Source organism: Gastrolobium bilobum, unplaced genomic scaffold, assembly GCF_033153095.1.
Source record: "Gastrolobium bilobum isolate Gb01-03AN ecotype WA unplaced genomic scaffold, APGP_CSIRO_Gbil_v1 utg18793, whole genome shotgun sequence".
Taxonomy (NCBI): Eukaryota; Viridiplantae; Streptophyta; class Magnoliopsida; order Fabales; family Fabaceae; genus Gastrolobium; species Gastrolobium bilobum.
This window is the reverse complement of record NW_026896748.1, coordinates 65,114-83,567: the sequence shown is the minus strand read 5'-3', so window position 1 is coordinate 83,567 and position 18,454 is coordinate 65,114. Positions and strand designations below refer to the sequence as shown.

Below are 18,454 nucleotides of genomic sequence, written 5' to 3'. Positions count from 1 at the left end.
TTAGGGTATTTTTTCCGGTGTCTGTCTTTGGATTAGGTGCCTGTCACCTTCTAATTAAAAATTTATATGCATTGCTCTCTGTATTTATCTTTTTTTTAAATTAAAAAACTGTTATTGGATGCATAAATCAATTATCAACATATGTTAGTTTAAATGAAAAGGTTTTTAATTACTTATTATAAATTTAGGCTTTAATGTTCTACGGTGAATGTAGATAAGTTATCTACATTCGTTAACAAAACGACGTCATTTTGAATTGAAAAATTAAAAAATTATAATAAAAAAGACTATTATAATCCTGAAATGAATTATAATTACAAAAATACTTTAATTTCTGCCTCAAAACGACGTCGTTTTGAGTTTAATATAGATAAATTATCTACATTGACCGTAGAAAAAGAGAATTCATAAATTTATAACGCATATATGTGGAAAAAATAAAATAACTGATTTGGGGGAGTTTTCACCTTCGTCACTTGACGTTATTTAATTTTAAGAAACTAATCTCTTACTTGTCGTACGAGGGTATTATGAGAAATTTTTTTATAGAAATGAAATCAACCCCTATTTCGTTATTAAATTTTTGAAGCACTTTCTTATTTAATTAAATACTTCTTTTATGCTCACAAAAAAATACTTCTTTTATGAAAAGCTGTTGGCGGAATATTTAAATTTTCTTTTTATCCTATAAATTTAATACATATTAGGGATAAGGATAATATAATATTTAAATTCTATAACAGCTTGTGTTTTTATCTCATCGATTCATGTTAGTTGCTTAGTTAGCTTCTTTTTCTATCCTTATCTATTAGTTGCTTAGTTTTTAACAAGTAAGGGAAATTATTCTCTCATTTTACATGAGATAACTATCTCATGATACTCTCACATAAAAAGTTGTGTCACTATTTTTTTTTCTTTTTTTAATGGGTGATGGGTCCCGCCACATCATGTGTCTATGGTAAGAGATACTTATCTTCAATAATATGAGAAAAATAAAACCCAACAAATAAAGATATAAACTGTTACATAATTCAAATATTATCTTATCATTATCCTTGATATATACTCCCTGTCAAGTTGAAGCATGGAGATTACCAATGCCCAAGTTCTAAGAAGTTATTAGTTTAAAATAATTCTTTATATGATATCCGAGCCAAAGTGACAATAGAATTACATGTTCAATCTCCACTCTTCCCAGTTTCTAGTGAAATTAAATTAGAACAAAGTATAAGCAACTAAGAGATAGAGATAGGATTAAAAGCTGTTAAAATAATTCAAATATTATCTTATCATTATCCCTAATACTTATTCCTAATAATATACTCAGTTTTTGAAATCATATTGTATACAACTTAAATATTATAATATTAAAAAATTTTACTTCATGTGATATTAAATACTTTCAATTAATGTTATACAAAACTTAAAAGGGAAATAATTTTCATATCACTTTTTCGTCGGCGGTTATACTTACTACTGAAAATTTTTACAACTCTTACTATTTAATTAATCATCGTTGATTTTCGTCAATCTAACTATTATAATTTATTAGAAATTAATAATTAATTAATAAATGTACCATAACCGTTAAATTGGCGGAAATCAATGATAATTAGTTTAGTAGTAATAGTTATAAAAATTTTCAGTAGTAAATATAATCTCTCCCTACTTTTTCCTTTAGCAAATAATTTTAATATCACTTTAAATTTTGAATATTTTATTTTGTCATTACAATTGATTAAAAGTTTAAATGGATATAAAATGTATCTTTACAAATTACATGAGCTAAATAATATTTTAATCTATCAAATACAATAAATTTGTATAACCAGAACAAAAGTTAGGGCACTATTAGAGGTATCAGTATCAGAGTAACAACAGTATTTGCTAAATAGAGCGAAAAGATATACATATATACAATCTTGCTTGCATGAGCTAAACTTACTTATAAACATTGATAATGTGCATATTTATTCTAATCCAAATAAAACCAAACATTGATAAAGTGCATATTTATTCTAATCCAAATAAACACAAACATGACTTCGACCATATGAATTGACACCTCCAGTTGCCAAGTTTGGAAGGCATTAGCTCTCTTTGCACTTGGAATTAGTTTTAAAATCGGCTTAAAAAGTTAAAATTTGTAGAGATATTCGAAAGAGCTTACTCACCTTAAAGAGATAATTATGATTGATATAAAAGAAACTAAATATTAAACAAACAGAGCATTTAATATTATATAAATTTAAAATGTATTATTTAATAATTTATTTCTTAAATAAATAAGAGGATTATTAAGATGATTTATTAAGAAAAGTATAATTTTCTTGGGTACAAATACAACGGAGCCAAATTGTCCTACATGGGCCGGGCCAGCAGACACGTAAGCCCCTTTCCCATTATGTTATTATGGAGATTAAATTTGGCCCCACAAGGGATTGGGTGGGGTGAAGGAGAGAGAGTGAGAGAAAAATTGAGGAGAGAGGAGAGAGGAGAGAGAAAAAAAATAAAAAATTCACGTGTCACTGACTCAATGGAAAGACCATGAAGGGACAGGACCATATTAAAAATTTCCGTTATTACGAGCCCATTCCTGACAGCTGGTATGTAAAAGAAAGAAAGTAACGATACACTGAATTTTTCGGCACAATAATTATTTAACTTTTAGGTTTTATTAATCTCATGTTAAAGGAGATAAATTATCTCATGTCATAAAGATAAACTTGTGGATTCCATCACCTAAAAAATGAAAAGAAAAAAAATAACCAAATTATCAAAGAATGTGTAAGAGAAAACTTATCTCATATAGAATGAGAATAGTTTTTCCCTTAATTTTTACTCATTAAATTATCAGGTAGATGATGGATTGTGACACTTCGTCAACAAGAGCCCAAATTTTCATATCACATCCAAAACTGGTTTTGGGCTTCACTGAAAAACATAGAAATATAACAAGAGTCAAAACATTCTTCACAGCAACGCAATCTTTAGCTTAAAAATTGCAACAGCATCATCTTTTTATGACCATATCAGGCCTCACATTGACTTGTTTTCTTGCTAGACAAATTCAATCATCTTTCAAAATTTAACATAATGTAGTTAATCAATACAATAGATTACAGTAAACTTAAATCAATAAAATTAAGAAATATGATATTATGCCTACATTTTTTTTCATGTCTACTCAACTCATTCATTTTAAATACTATTAGATCATAATATTAATTAATTTTCACTATTTCTCTTTTCTCAAATTCTGATCTAACGGTATTGGAGATATGTAAGAAGGGTAGACAAGAAAAATTTAGGCATAATATCTTATCCCACAAATTAATTAATAACTTTTAAAAAATGATTCAAAAGACGTAAATATTATTTGAGTTTAATGTTTCTTATGTTATAAGAGATAAAATTATTTTCTACACACACATAAAAGTGTATTGGGCCCATATGAAAAAAGAGAAAGAAAAAATATGGGTCTCACGTACTTTTATGTGTACGAAGGAGATAATTATATCTCCTAATGAGAGACATTAAACTCATATTTTTTAATATTAAATATTTACCCCATGAATCCCAAAAAAATATATATTGTACTAAAAAAAATAAAAACTTCCGTCAATGATCTTGCCCGCATGGTCAAAGTTAGAATTTTTTTAGTGGTAGAATAATAATAGGATTTAAATATTTTATGAATCTCTATTTTTTATCAATTATTAACTTAAGTCAAGTATATCATTTAAATTCTTCAGGTGTTTTGGTTGAGTTCATATACTCCAATTAATTTAAGTTTTTTCTTACTTAGAAAAAAGCTACTTCGTAATTTTTTTAAATAATATATATATATATATATATATATATATATATATATATATATATATATTGTATATTATAAAAAGCTTTATAGCTTATTGACCAAATTACTATCCAAAATTATGCTTCATAATCATATAAGTCTAGCTTTGATAAGATAAATGGATTACGCTTTAGAAAACAATTACTTATATTAAGAATTTAAATGTTATAAATCTAACATGAAAAAACTAAAATTATAATTGTTTATGTAATTACATGTAAATTTCACACACACAATAAAACAAATTCAACTGAAACATGGCACCATCACTTAATGATTTGCATCCCAATGTGGTGCTGTGCACAAGCATTTTCTTCCCCAAAAAGACGGTTCATGTGCTCTAGTACACGTTAATAGACTGAACATATATACTAGTCTTTTTTTAATAAGTAAACAGTATATTAATTCTCTCTCCTCACTCCATATTCTTTACAAACAGCGTTATTCTTATAACTTAAAAATTTTACAACCTTCTATAACTTAATTTTTTACCATTGATTTTCATAAATTCAACGGTTATAATTTATTAAAAATTAATAATTCATTAATAAATATGACCCAATAAATTATAACTATTGGATTGATAAAAATGAATGGTGAGAAAAATAAGTTGTAAGAGATTGTAAGAATAATGTTCTTATTTTTTATTTAAAAAAGCAACTAATAGAGTGAACATATATATACTAGTTTGTTTGTTTTTTTTAATAAGTAAACTTAACATAGTAGATTAATTCTCTCTCCTCGTGACTCCAGTTACTCCATATAGTCCATACAAAGCATGAGTACAAAACTAGATGAGTTGCACATATATCAGGACAAATATTTAAGCCTCTTAACTCCTTTGCGACCCGACATAGCATACGTTGCAGTATTCCACTATCACTATCAGAATTCAAAGAAGAGAAGCACCTCATTTAAAATTGAAGTTATGCAAGTTGAGATGATCAACACTAAGACGACGACGTCGTGTAACATCACATAGTAATAACGTAGGGCCATTTTCTCCTTCTAATGGGGTACGTTGCATATAATCACGTCACGTGTCAGACTTAATTTTTTTACAGGCATGCATGCATCCGTAGGCTCTCTTTTAATAATATTCACGGATTGAAAGTATTGACTGCAGACACAAGAAACCATCACTACGGAAATGAAGTAATCACCGAAGCAAAAATATCCAACAAAGTGTTAGGTGCAACAACAACTTTTTCAGAACTACAGGGGTAACTACTGACAAATTGTCTCTGGTATTTCGTTTTATAAAATTGGTCGAAGGGTCGAGGCATTGGAGAGAAATTTGAGGACCGACAGATAAAATAGCAGTTTGGCTGTTGTTAGTTTATATTGGCATGTTATTTTCTTGCTACACTCCACACTAATGACTATTCGACAGAGTTAAGTAACATTTGTGACCATGAAAAGTCTTATATCGGTAAGGGTAAGGGTATAATCACCGCCTGATTCAATATTATTTGATTTTAGTTTGATGAAGTCATATTCATATATCGCATATTGGATCATGTGTTTTACTTAAAATGTGGCCACATTATAAGAATTAGCCCTTAGCCCGAGAGTCATTTTCAAATAATTTGTTTCCTTTTCTCTTTTAAATTAAAATTTTACAATTGATTTTGACTTAATTGTAAGCTTCAATCTTGTAATTTTTTTTGTTTTGATAAAAATGGGTTAAGTCATGATCCATATGGGGTGTAGTATAAAGCTCATTTAATTAAGTAATCTTTTTGTTTAGACTTGGATATCTGTAAACTGATTATTGTGGGTAACAGTGTAGGCCTAACTCATAGGCTCATGATGGGAAGGGGACTAGGGTTAATAAGTTTGGCTAGGTCCTCTCTGCATTCACAACGTGTTAGAAAATCGTTACTCCACAACTCGCCCCATCGACGGTTGTGATCAGAGAGTGGTGTGAATTGTAGAGGAAGATCATGGTCTTTCCATTGCAGGAGCATTAGAGGAAACAAGAAGCCTTCAAGAAATCAAGAATCATGTCTTCAACAAGTAAGCCTAAATCTTTTTGGAGTTCTAATTTCATATAACCTATTTTATGAAATTTCTTACAAATAATGGTTAGGAAGATGTTTCATCTCATATATTATTTAAACAAGATATATCATGTAATTGTCGTATTTATGGTCACAATTTTAATAAAAAAGTTCGTAAGAAGAAGATGAAATTATCATTTTAATTGATAAACGTTGATATATGAATGAATGACGGAAATTTTTCATATAAAACGATCAGGTTAAAAAAAACATGAGAAAATTCATTTGGCAAATGCTATTGTATATAATCAATGAGGTGAATCCAGAATCCCCACTCTACTTCAGTAACTCTGACAACAAAGTATACCATATTCTTCTGTCAATTGAAGAGAAGACTTTAGAGGTGAAAAATCCATTTCTTAAAAATTATATATATATATATATATATATATATATATATATATATATATATATATATATAAGGTAGGATCCTTTGACACCGGTGTCAAATTTGAAATTTGACACCTCATCTGATAGCCGTTAGATCAAAAAAGATCAATGACTCTGATTTGTAAGCATGTGACACCATTGATCTTTTTTGATCTAACGGCTATCAGATAAGGTGTCAAAGGATCCTACCTCTCTCTCTCTCTCTATATATATATATATATGGAAAGGTTATACTTATTACCTATTTTTCTTATTATCTCTTACTACCAAATCTTAACCATTGATTTCCGCCAATCTAACGGTTATAATTTCTTAGAAATTAATAATTAATTAATAAGTATGATCCCATAAATTACAACCGTTAAATTAGCGGAAATCAACGGTTAGAATTTAGTAGTAAGAGGTAGTAAGTATAACCTCCCCTTACCAGATTGATTTTCTATCGATCGACTCTCTAATATTAAATGCTTTTAATAACTAAAAATAAATAATTTGTTGTATTTAAGTATATCAAATTAATTAAATTTCTAATCCCTTAATTGATACCTTAAGATCACCATTTAACAAATTTATTTAAAATGAGAAATAAAAACACAAACTAAAAGTCTAAAAATAATAAAGGATCCATACATCAGTTTACCAACAAAAAGAAAAAAGGGTAGATACATCATTAATATTAATGAAAATTAAAAAACCTAAACAAAATATTAGTCACACTACACGTTAACTAATATATCATTTAACAATATTTCTTCAGGCAAACTAACTACAAACATTATCATGCTAGCGAGTAGCGCAATGGATAGTACATTATTTAGTTATCTGATAGAAACAAACATGACAGAATAGTTTTCAGAAGTCTTCTTACATCTGAACCTGAAATTCTTCCTTCAAATTCTTCCTTCAAATTCTTCTTTTTGTTAGCCTAACCTTCAGACCATACTTCATAAGAAGTACAATTGAGTGACTCGGTGTAACAAAATTACCTTCCACCACATGAACACGATAGTTGTACAAAATAGCAGTTGCCACAATCTTCATTTGAATAAAGGACAAGTCTTTGCCCAAACAAGTCCTTGGTCCTGCATTAAAACTGATGAATTTGTAAGATGGTGCATAAACAATGCTTCCTCTCTCAGAGACCCATCTCTCTGGCTTGAACTCCAAGCAATCTTTTCCCCATATTTCTTCAAATCTCCCCATTGCATACAAAGAACATAATATCATTGAATTGGGATTAACAATGTGACCACTTGGAAGTATGTCACCTTTTAATGCTTGCTTGCGCTCAATAGGTATTGGAGGAAAAAGCCTCAAAGCTTCACATATAGCACCATGGAGATAAACTAGTTTTTTCACCTCCTCCACACCTAAAACCCCTTGCTTATTCTTCTCTCCTTCGTCCCCTAACTTTTCTTTGATCTCTTCAAGAATCTTGGCTTCCACTAATGGATGTGTAGCAACAAGCCAGAAGAACCAAGTGAGTGCTGAAGTTATGGTATCTCTTCCTGCTACAAAAAGATTGAATGATGCATCTCTTAGAAACTTGTCATCACGTACTTGTCCCTTTTCCTCTCTCATGATCATAGCTGCTAGCAAGTCATCAACGTGAGCTTCAGCCATTTCACTTTCGGTGTACTTGCTTAGCTCTTCACGCTTAGATGCTATACATGCATAAAGGAATTCATCAAATGTTTTACATGCTTCTGTCATCTTCTTCTCTTGACCAATTTGAAGCCATTTTTGCAACTTCCAAACACTGCTTGGAACTATGTGTCTGTAGAATATACACTCTTCTGCTTCATTAAAAGCCTTCTCACATGCAACTTCTGGGAAATCAATGGAAAGACAATTAGGATCATGTCCAAGAACTATGGAGCATATGTTATCAAATGTGAAACGGTTGAACACATCTTGGAGATCCACCACAATCCCTTGTCTTTGAACATGATCCAATATTTGAAGCAACCTTATCTCAACCTTCTTCTGAATGGTTTTCACAAGAAAAACCTCAAAGCTTCTTTGTTTGAACAAGGAATGGAAGAGAGACCTGTTGTATTTCCATGTATCTGAATCAGCAGTGAATATCCCATCTCCGAAAGCTTGAAAAATCTCACGAAACTCGGGTCCCTTAACGTAGTTGTCAAAACTCTTGCTCATGATGTGGTGAATGTTCATGGGGTCACTAGTGATCAAAAAGTTCATGTTGGTAAACCAAGGTCCAATAAACACACCAGTGCCACCTTGTGGTTTCAAAGCATCGGTTACAAAATCATGTATCCGCCACAAGTTACATAGGACTTGTGGTAAATTACCAAGGAAAGGCCAGTTTATTAAGAAGGTGGGGTTTCTACAGCATCGTTTCTGATGGAAACGATAGAGGAAGATGAGGAGTGCTATAAATGTTGCTGCGAAACGAAACAAGAACATTGTGAATCAAGGAAGTTTGTTCTTTGATATGTTTTATGATCACTTTATAGATGTGGCTGTTAATTATGCCATCCCCGTGTGTGTGTGTGTATATATATAGTGCAATTCAACCCACAATTAAATTATGAAAAAAAAAAATTATATTCACAAATTTTTTGTTTACAGACTTAATAATGAGTTGTAATGATACTATTCAATAAAATAATGTTTTATGCATTTTGTCTGATCATATGATCTGCCACGGTAACTTTTGTTCGTTTTGAAAACAAAATGCATAAATTGGACTAATTAATTAGCTTTTTTATACAGTTTGTCCAGATCGAGTTAGTACCTTTAATTGATACTTTGCTTTTAGCGGCCACTTCTGTAATGTGATAATTTACATACACATGTAAACATATTTTTCTTTGTAATAAAACATAAAATTATCTTCTACAACCCTAAAACAACGCTATAGTTTTGAGGTTTAAAAAAAAAAATAGGTATTTTAAAAAATTTATTTTCCTCTTCGTACGATGAATTCTACTAAAATATCTTGTATTTTGGTTTTTTTAAATCCCAAAACAAGGTTATTTTGAAGTTCAGGAGATAATTTTTTTTTTTTTTGGTAAACAGGAGATAATTTTATCTCTTGAGTTGTGATGAAAGAGAAAAATGTCTTCTTTTTTTTAATTTTAAAATTTGAATTTCCAATAACTTTAAATTTGACCATTTTCTTTTTATCTTTTTTAAATCTTGAATGATTTTATTTTATATAGATATCATTCAGGTTTGAATCTACAAAATTATTTAAAACCTCTTTTTTTTTTTTGGTAAACTATTTAAAACCTCTTTAATAGTCCATTTGCAATGGCTTAAATCTTCAATTTATTTAATTCTCTTTTTAATTAATACCAGTTTTGTGTTTTTTTTTTTTCAAGACTTTTGTTCCTTCTCTTCATCTATATTTTTTTAAAGTTTTTTCTTCTTGTCATTCGAATGTTTTTGTCCCCATTCTTCATTTTTTATTCTAGTTAACGGTTGCAAGATGATTGAACACCTCTAATAAATGAAAAGCCGAGAATTGATGTCGGAAAGAATAGTTATAATTAAGCTGGTATATATGCATATACGGATTCCACCATCTATTTTGAAGACAAACATGCATACCATCATTTTCAATATATATCACATGGCTTTCTGACCCTTTTGTCCTTCATTAATTAATTAATAATCATTTTATTTCTTATTGTAAATTAGCTATCAATCTGCCCATCTTTAGTCGATTAACTTGAAGATTTAATCGATTAAATGGTCAAAACTGACAAAAATAGTTGACTTGAAGATTTAATCGATTAAAACTTCAAATTAATCAATTAAAACTTCAAATTAATCGATTAAATCTTCCAAGTGTCGTTTAATAGTGTCAAAGTCCAATTGCCGCAAATGGAAAGACAGTGGTTGAGCCTCGTAGCCTTGACAATATTGATAAGAAAGACCGTGGTTCTGATGCTGGTGCTGGTGCTGGTTGTGTTTCTCCAACAGAAGTTAGAGCATCAGAAAAGAAGCTTATCCTCTTTGCTCTGAGGCTTGCAGTGCTTGAAAAAACAGCAACTGGCCTTGGAACTCTTGGTTTTATATGGGCAACCGTTGTTCTTCTTGGTGGTTTTGCCATTACCTTAGACAAAAGTGATTTTTGGTTCATCACCATCATTCTCTTGAGTGAGGGTACAAGGATTTTCAGCAGAAGCCGTGAACTTGAATGGCAACACCAAGCCACATGGTCTATTACTGATGCTGGAATCAATAGCTTTTGGATGTTGAGGTCCAGTTCTAACTTCCTCTTTCAAAGCATCAAAAGTCTTTGGAGGCCAATTGCCGCAATATATTGAACTTTGACACTATTAAACGACACTTGGGAGATTTAATCGATTAAGTAAGGAGATTTAATCGATTAAATCTCCAGTCAACCATTTAATCGATTAAATAATCAAGTTAATCGATTAAAGAGGGACAGATTGGTAGATAGTTTACAATAAGGGGCAAAATTGTTATTAATTAATTAATGAGGGGCAAAAGGGTCAAAAAGCCTATATCACATCCATCTAAAGTGATTGTAGCATTTATATATCTGAAAAACATTTTGAAAATTAACATGGATATTTTTATTACAGTATATCAAATCATATCACCTTAGAGTTCACTTAAGAAAATATTTCATGTATTTTTTATAGTAATAAACAAGGGTTTATTGTTTTTCCTACACAAGAGATAAAATCATCTCCTGTAAAGTCTGCAACTCCCAAAATTACGTCGTTTTAAGGGTTATAGAAATTAACGAAGAATATTTTAATAATTTTGTTTGTTTCTTTATTATATGAATTTTATAAAAATATCCTTCATTAATTTTCAAAACGACATAACTTTAAGATTGTAAAATAAATTATGGGTTAATAGTTTCTAATTTCTATTGTTGCAGAAGAAACTATTAACCTTCTAGGAGAGACAAACAAAAAGTAGGACCTACCAATTTTTAAAAAAATGAGAAACTTTTGATTGGTGTGCAGGAGAATATTATTTTCTCCCTCAACAAATTATTTTATATAAAAGATTATATATATATATATATGAAACAAATTTATTTTATATAAATATAAGAATAATAAATTTTACATCCAACATTGATGGATAATTTATTTGTATTTAAAATAATATCTTAATATGTATATCATTAATTTATTTATTTAACTTATTTGAAAGACCTGGTCTAGTGGTTAACCTATTTAAAATATGTAATCCATTTAAAGTGTAATAAGCTATTAAATAATGTAAATTCTTTTAGGAAGGTTATAATTACAATATTTTTTCCCTTATAATCACTTTTATTGTTGTTGTATCAAAATGAAATTAACAGTTATAAAATACATCATGTGAAAGCTGTTAATTTTATTTTGATCTAACGATAATAAAAATATTGTAAGAGATTGTGACGGAAAAGAGATTGTACGTATACCCTCACCAATTTTCAGTATATATAATACATACTTTCTTAATAAAGTTAAAAATAAGTAAACTCAATAGATGAATCATGTTTTTGTAACTAGGGTGTAATACAAAGTCCTAGTTAGTATTATAAGAGTACTGAAAATTTATCTCTTTAATTAAATAAGCTTTCGTATCAGACTAGAATTTTTAAAACATGAGGTCCAAGTTAAAAGAATATATATATATATATAGTTTAGATGAATAAACCCAATTTTAACCGGGTTTTGATTATGACTCGTTTAATTGAATTTTGACTTGATTTAACTGATAGCCAAGTCACCGTTTTCAGACTTGATTAGCAGGATTATCCAGTTTTGACAATTATATTTTAAACTTTTAAAAAGCACTCCTACTAAAAAGTATGGATTATGAAGGGAACTTAGAGAGGAAAAAAATTTATTTACAAAATAAAAACAAGTTAGACTCGTATATCATAGACATGTTTTATTATTTCGGTTATACCATTAAATTCCTACAAAAAATGATAATATAATTACAAAACATAATTAAATATAGAAATAATATACTTTTTTTTTTTAAGAGCAGTTAAAATATATTAACTTATGACAAATTAAAAAATCATATATTGTCACAAATAAGTTTATATTTGAACTGCTATGATATGAAACTGTTCATATTTAATGATATACACCTAAGTGCATTTAAGAATTTTTGTTTTTCATGACTTTTATTTGACCCACATTCACAATACATCATTAATCTCATCGTCAGGCGACAGCCATGCACGACTATTTTATGTCTCACGGCATGTACAATTGATTTTCAATGTAATTCCCATCCTGCCACGGTATCCAACAGTGTCCAAATCTTAATGTTCGTTTTTGCCACTTTAATTATTTTTTTGAAAATCACACGTACAACATTTTGCATAAAAATAATATTAATTTGTAATAAGAAACAACGATCATTTGATATATTAAAATGAGGAAACTTTAACTAATAACATTTTTTTTCACCATCTCTTATAATTATTTTTATTATTGTTTTACTAAATTAAATCAACAATTATAAAATAATATCGAATGATAATCGTTATTTAGTTTTATGTAACGTAACAAAATGGTTAATTAAAACTGAAAAAATTTCATTCGCGAGTTACAACTATATATCCCCGTCCACAAGATTTGATTGGTCTGCCTCTGCTCTCCACATGGCATCTCTACGCATAATTTTTCTTTGTCGCGTGGATTCTAATATTAGTTTTCCATCAAATTAATAGAGGTATATAAATGATAAATAAATAATATACAGTAACTAAAAAAATTGTGTTACAATAAAAAGTTTGTCTATCTTAAAGTTAAAACATCTTACTTTGATTATATAATATCTTTAAATTCAGTTCATTTCGTATAAAGTGAGAAAAATTATTATTATGAAATTTATTTACTAAGAATATTATTTACGTACAAGTCACGTGGGAGATAAATTTAAAAATGGAAATATTCAATATTATAGTATAAAACATTTATTTGCAATTATAGCAACAAATTGATATTTTTAAAGTTATTTAAGTAGGAACTGAAATAACATAACAAAATATATAAATGACCATTGATATAAATGACCATTGAAGTTCAAAACTAAATGACCAGATACTAGTAGGAGTGTTAACGGGTCGAGCTAAGCCGAGCTTTGGTCTTAAAAGGTTAACCCTGTATTTAAATGTGTTAGCCTGATCGATCAAGCATATTACCTGTTATGAATATAATTATCGGCATGTGACCTGATTTATTTACAAAAAATGAAAGCCTTATTTAGCCTGTTTAAAAAAATAAGATAATAAAAATTTATCCAAACAGAATGTACAATCAACTGCACTAGTAATTTTATAAATTCAATGTATATCCAAACAGCATAATATAGAACAAAATCATTCAAAAAGTATGTTTAACCAATAAAATGAGATGAAATAGATTGAGGAGAGAGGGGGGTTATTACAAGTAGTATAAAAAATATAATATAAGAATAAAAATTAATATACTAGGCCAGCCTAAGAGATCTAAGACCGAGCTTTTGAACTGAAGCTTAAGGCCTTTTTAATAAAAGAGTTTTTATACAAGTTCAAATCTGCTTCCAACAACCAATTTTAAGCATATAAGCTCAGGCCTTTACGAGTCGAGTCAAAGGCCCTTGAAAGACCCCTAGTTCATTTATCACCCCTAAGTACTAGTAGGATAGTATGGTTTCATTTCTGAGGGGAAGTTTAGAGTAACTTATAATTGGAGTAAAAAATTCAAGGATGAATACACCTAATCAAATTAATTATAAAAAAGAATGAAAATGATTTTCCAGTAAGGAAAAACTCCATATATGTCTATGTATCCGCTATTATTTCCTGAACAATCAGTACAATAGAAAGGTTATAATTTTTTCATAAAAATTTTGTTAATGGATTATTATATAGAATTATGAAGTGCAATTTTTTAAAGACAAAGTATGATATTGGATCAAATAAAACTTCAATAAGTTATGAGTTAATAAAACCAAAGCCAACGATTCAATTACTGGGCTGAACTTGCTATCCAGGAAACAAAAGAGAAATAAAGAAAATGAATTTAAAAAAAAAAAAAAAAAAAAAGAAAGAAAGAAAGGTACCAACATTAGAAAACTAACCTAACTAAGATGGATGGATCTACTCTTCCTTAAATTGAATTTTTCTAATTCTTGTTAACGGGTTATTATATAGAATTGGGGGCGTTTCGTGCACGTCATTCTTCAAGATTCTCGGAAAATTAAGTTTTTCTAAATTTTAAATTTTTAAATATTATCGTAAACTGAATGTAAAAATTATATTTTTTAAAATCAAAATTTTCGGGTAAAAAAAAATTTCTCCTCTACCAAACGCGATTAGGCCTCCTCATTTTGTTATTGGGTCCAATACACTGAATGGCTAAGCCCACGGTTATCTAATTCTAAACATTGAAGCCCAATACTTCTCACGCTGAAACCAAACAAAACAATTTAAGATTTAAAAAAAAAAAACAACAATTTTTGCCCTTGAGCAAACTAAAAGTGTTTCCTCTCTATCAAGGTTGAAAGAAAATTTCCAATAATAATTGCAACATCATCATCTTATTTAGTAGCATGCTTAGCTTAATAATTAAAAGGGATTAGTGTTTCTTGTATTGTAGAAGATAATTTTATCTACTAAACATATATAAAAATAGGCTTTAATGTTTCTAAAGTGAATGTAGATAAGTTATCTACATTTACTCCCAAAACGACGTCGTTTCGCATTGAAAAATTAAAAAATTATAATGAAAAAGATTATTATAACCCTGAAATAAATAATAATTACTAAAATACCTTAAATTTCGCCTCAAAACGAAGTTGTTTTGAGCTCAATGTAGATAAATTATCTTCATATTTATCTACATTGACTTAAAGCGAACCCATAAAAATATGTACAACTATGTATATGTAGATGTGGCAGTTGGCAGGGTGATTCTTCTATAACAATTTTTAAAATTTTTATGAAATAAGAACTCCTATTGTTGAGAAGTTCAAAGTGGGGTCTTTTTATTTGGTTAAGACAGAGAAGTTTGCCAAGACCAATATCAATGATTGAACAACTTTTAGCATAATAAAATTTAATATGCAAGAATTTATTTTTCTCTTTTGCCCAGTGTTATAAAAATCGGACCGGCCCGGCCGGCCGGTTGGCTCGGAAACCGGCCCATCACCCGGTCCGGTTACATTATTAGACCGCTTAAGTAGTTGATCCGCTATTTTTTTGCAGCAAGTGGGATTCGAACCCTGCTCATTGGTGCGAGGAGCACCTTCTCATACCACTAAGTCACCATTACTGGTTGAGTAATATACACCATTTAATATATTTATTATATAACTATTAAGTTAAGAGTTATTTTAAAAATCACATCTAATGGGGTTTGAACCCCTTCCATTGAGGTTGTGCAACATAGCAAATACCACTAAACTACACTAGGTTATTATTTAGATAGCATCATTTAAAATATTTATTATATAATTAAGTATAAAATATAAATTTATATATATATCTGGTTCATGCAGTTCAACTAGTGACCCACCGGTTGAATCATTGACCCAGTGACCCGGTACCTAGACCGGATCAATGACCGGTCCAGTTCTAATAACATTGCTTTTCCCTCAATTAATTATGGTAATATAATTTTTTATGTTATATGAGATAAATTATTGTATACAATACATAAAAAAGTGGGTGGAACCCACCAAGAAAAAAAAAAAAGTGAGTCTTAATCATATCCAGTTTTTATGTGTTGTATAAGATAACTTATCTAATGAAACATGAGAAATTATATTTCCATTAATTATATCAGTTGCACATGTGTATCGTCCATTTTGATTTGGAATATCTGCTTTTATTAAAAAGTTGTAGATTTTCTGCATTATTGCTGTTATAAAACAAGAGGCATCACGGTCTTCAACTCTCCGTTTATTCTTGTTTATAATATTATAAGGGTTATTTCGTCCATATATTTAGCATGTTTAAAATCTCTTAACAAGTTTTTTGGAGATATTATGTACATGAAACATATTTTATCCTACGCTTTATTTCTCAATTTATTTAATGATATCCTGACAACTTGATGAGTTTGTGGTGATACTCATGAGCTGAAAAACAGGAGTTTTAGTAATTTGTACATGATTATTTGAAGAGAAAAGTGTTTATTCTTTTAAATGACACAACTTAGGTCTTTTTACTCTCACAAAGAGATGAGACCCACACCTTTATTTTTTTTGTCAACTCTCTACTCTTTTATCTATTTCTTTCTCTCTCTTAAAATGACACAACTTTACATCCTTTAAAATGACACACATTTTTTCCTTATTTGAATTGTTGAATTTGAAACATTTTTATTATTCGAAATCTATATTTATACAGAGTTTTATTTTTAAAGAATTTATTTAGGACTTTTTTTTTTAGAGATGGTTCAAGAGACTTTCATTTGAAATAGCTTGGCATTAATATAATCAATTTTTGTAGTAATAGCTACATCATGGTATGTTTGGAGTACCTGATAAAGAAGATATGATAGGATAACTCATTATATCCTATTTTTATCTCTTGTTTGGTAGGTCAATAGGATATGATTAACTTATCTTATTGTCTGATTTTTTATCATATCCAATACTTGATTTCTTATCCTATAGAGGAACCTGAGTTATGATAGGATATCAATATTGGATACCCAATATAATCCCACGCTACCCAATATATTTGTATTTATTGCATTATATTTTGTTTTTCTTTCTCTTTTCTCATTCTATATAATCGTATTAGATTGTTAAACAAGTGTTCATCAAACACATGACATGATATAGACTTATCAGCCTTATATCATATCTTATCATTGTCAGCCTCATATCATATCATACCCTTATCAGCCTCATGTCATATCCTACCATTATCCTATAATGTCCACCAAACGAGAGTTAATATTAATAAATATAGACTTGATAATTAAGTCCTTGAGAACAAAATCCTAAACAAGCTTTACTACTACTAATCAATAATTTATGAATAAATACAACACATTAAATCAATGGCGGACTTAGGAAATTTGCTTTATGTCTGCACACTCAGGGCGGGGGTGCCGTCCCCGGTTTTTTTTTAAAGATCATAATCTTGATCCAATTTTTGCTTCCACTTCAACAGTAAAGCTTTGGTGAATCAACCAAAATTTTAAGAAAATAATCGATAATGCTAATTAAAAATAAATAAACATCACAAAAAGACATTTGTAAAATATAGTATAATTGTATGGGTTAATCGATCAAAAACTCACTTTTGTCAATGTCTATTTGATCCAAAGTTGACCAGTTTTGTTTCATAAAAAAATGAAAAATCTCATGTGATTCTCCTCCACTCTTTACCTTTTTCCTTTTAATCTTCCTTTTTTTTTTACTTGACTTGAATAACACACCCTATGTAAAAAAAAAAAAAAAAATCCTCAACTTTGTGTGTGCAAGTGCAAATAATGGCAATCACCTAGGTCCACCATTGCACTGAACTAGCTTTACTACAACTAATCAATAATTTATGAATAAATAGTAATTAGTAAACATTCACCCGCCAATTAACCCTGAAGAGTAATTGAAAAGTTTTTTGCAAACCAAACACCATTGATACAAATGATAAGGAATTTGTGTCCTTTAACCAAAGATTTCATGTTCAAACCCTGGGAATAGAAAATATAGAACCCGACAATACTCGAACTAGACGAGAACATCTTTCATACAACTGTAGTAAGTAACTCTTCCATTAAACAACTGACATTTGGATAAAAAAATATTTCTCTCTTGACACGTGTATAAATATCACAGTCATTCATGAATTTCTATTGGCTGATAGTACCTAACAAATAGTGCTACAGGAGTATATTAGATATTTCCAAACTAGACTAATCTAAAAGATGAATCAGTTTAGGAGACTATCAACATATGGACCTCTCAATTCACACTCATGTTCCACCATTTAATCCTATGTTACACTTGCACACCCAAAATTTTGTTTGCCAACTTGTGGTGGTATAATTGTAAAAGGACGAGTAATTAATGTTCTACTCTTTCTGAAACTTTAATGTGTAGCACAAAATTGACAAACTCGCGTATGGAGCACGAAATTCCATATGCTTTGGTCACCTCACCGCCCTTCTATATTACA

General features: G+C 29.3%; 1 protein-coding gene across 1 annotated transcript; it reads right to left on the bottom strand.

Annotated features, from left to right (window-relative positions):
* Positions 1-7,215: 7,215 nt before the first annotated feature.
* LOC133301830 (alkane hydroxylase MAH1-like) lies at positions 7,216-8,742 on the bottom strand. Its single transcript, XM_061501527.1, has one exon. The coding sequence runs from the start codon at positions 8,740-8,742 to the stop codon at positions 7,216-7,218; it is 1,527 nt and encodes a 508-aa protein (XP_061357511.1).
* Positions 8,743-18,454: the final 9,712 nt, after the last annotated feature.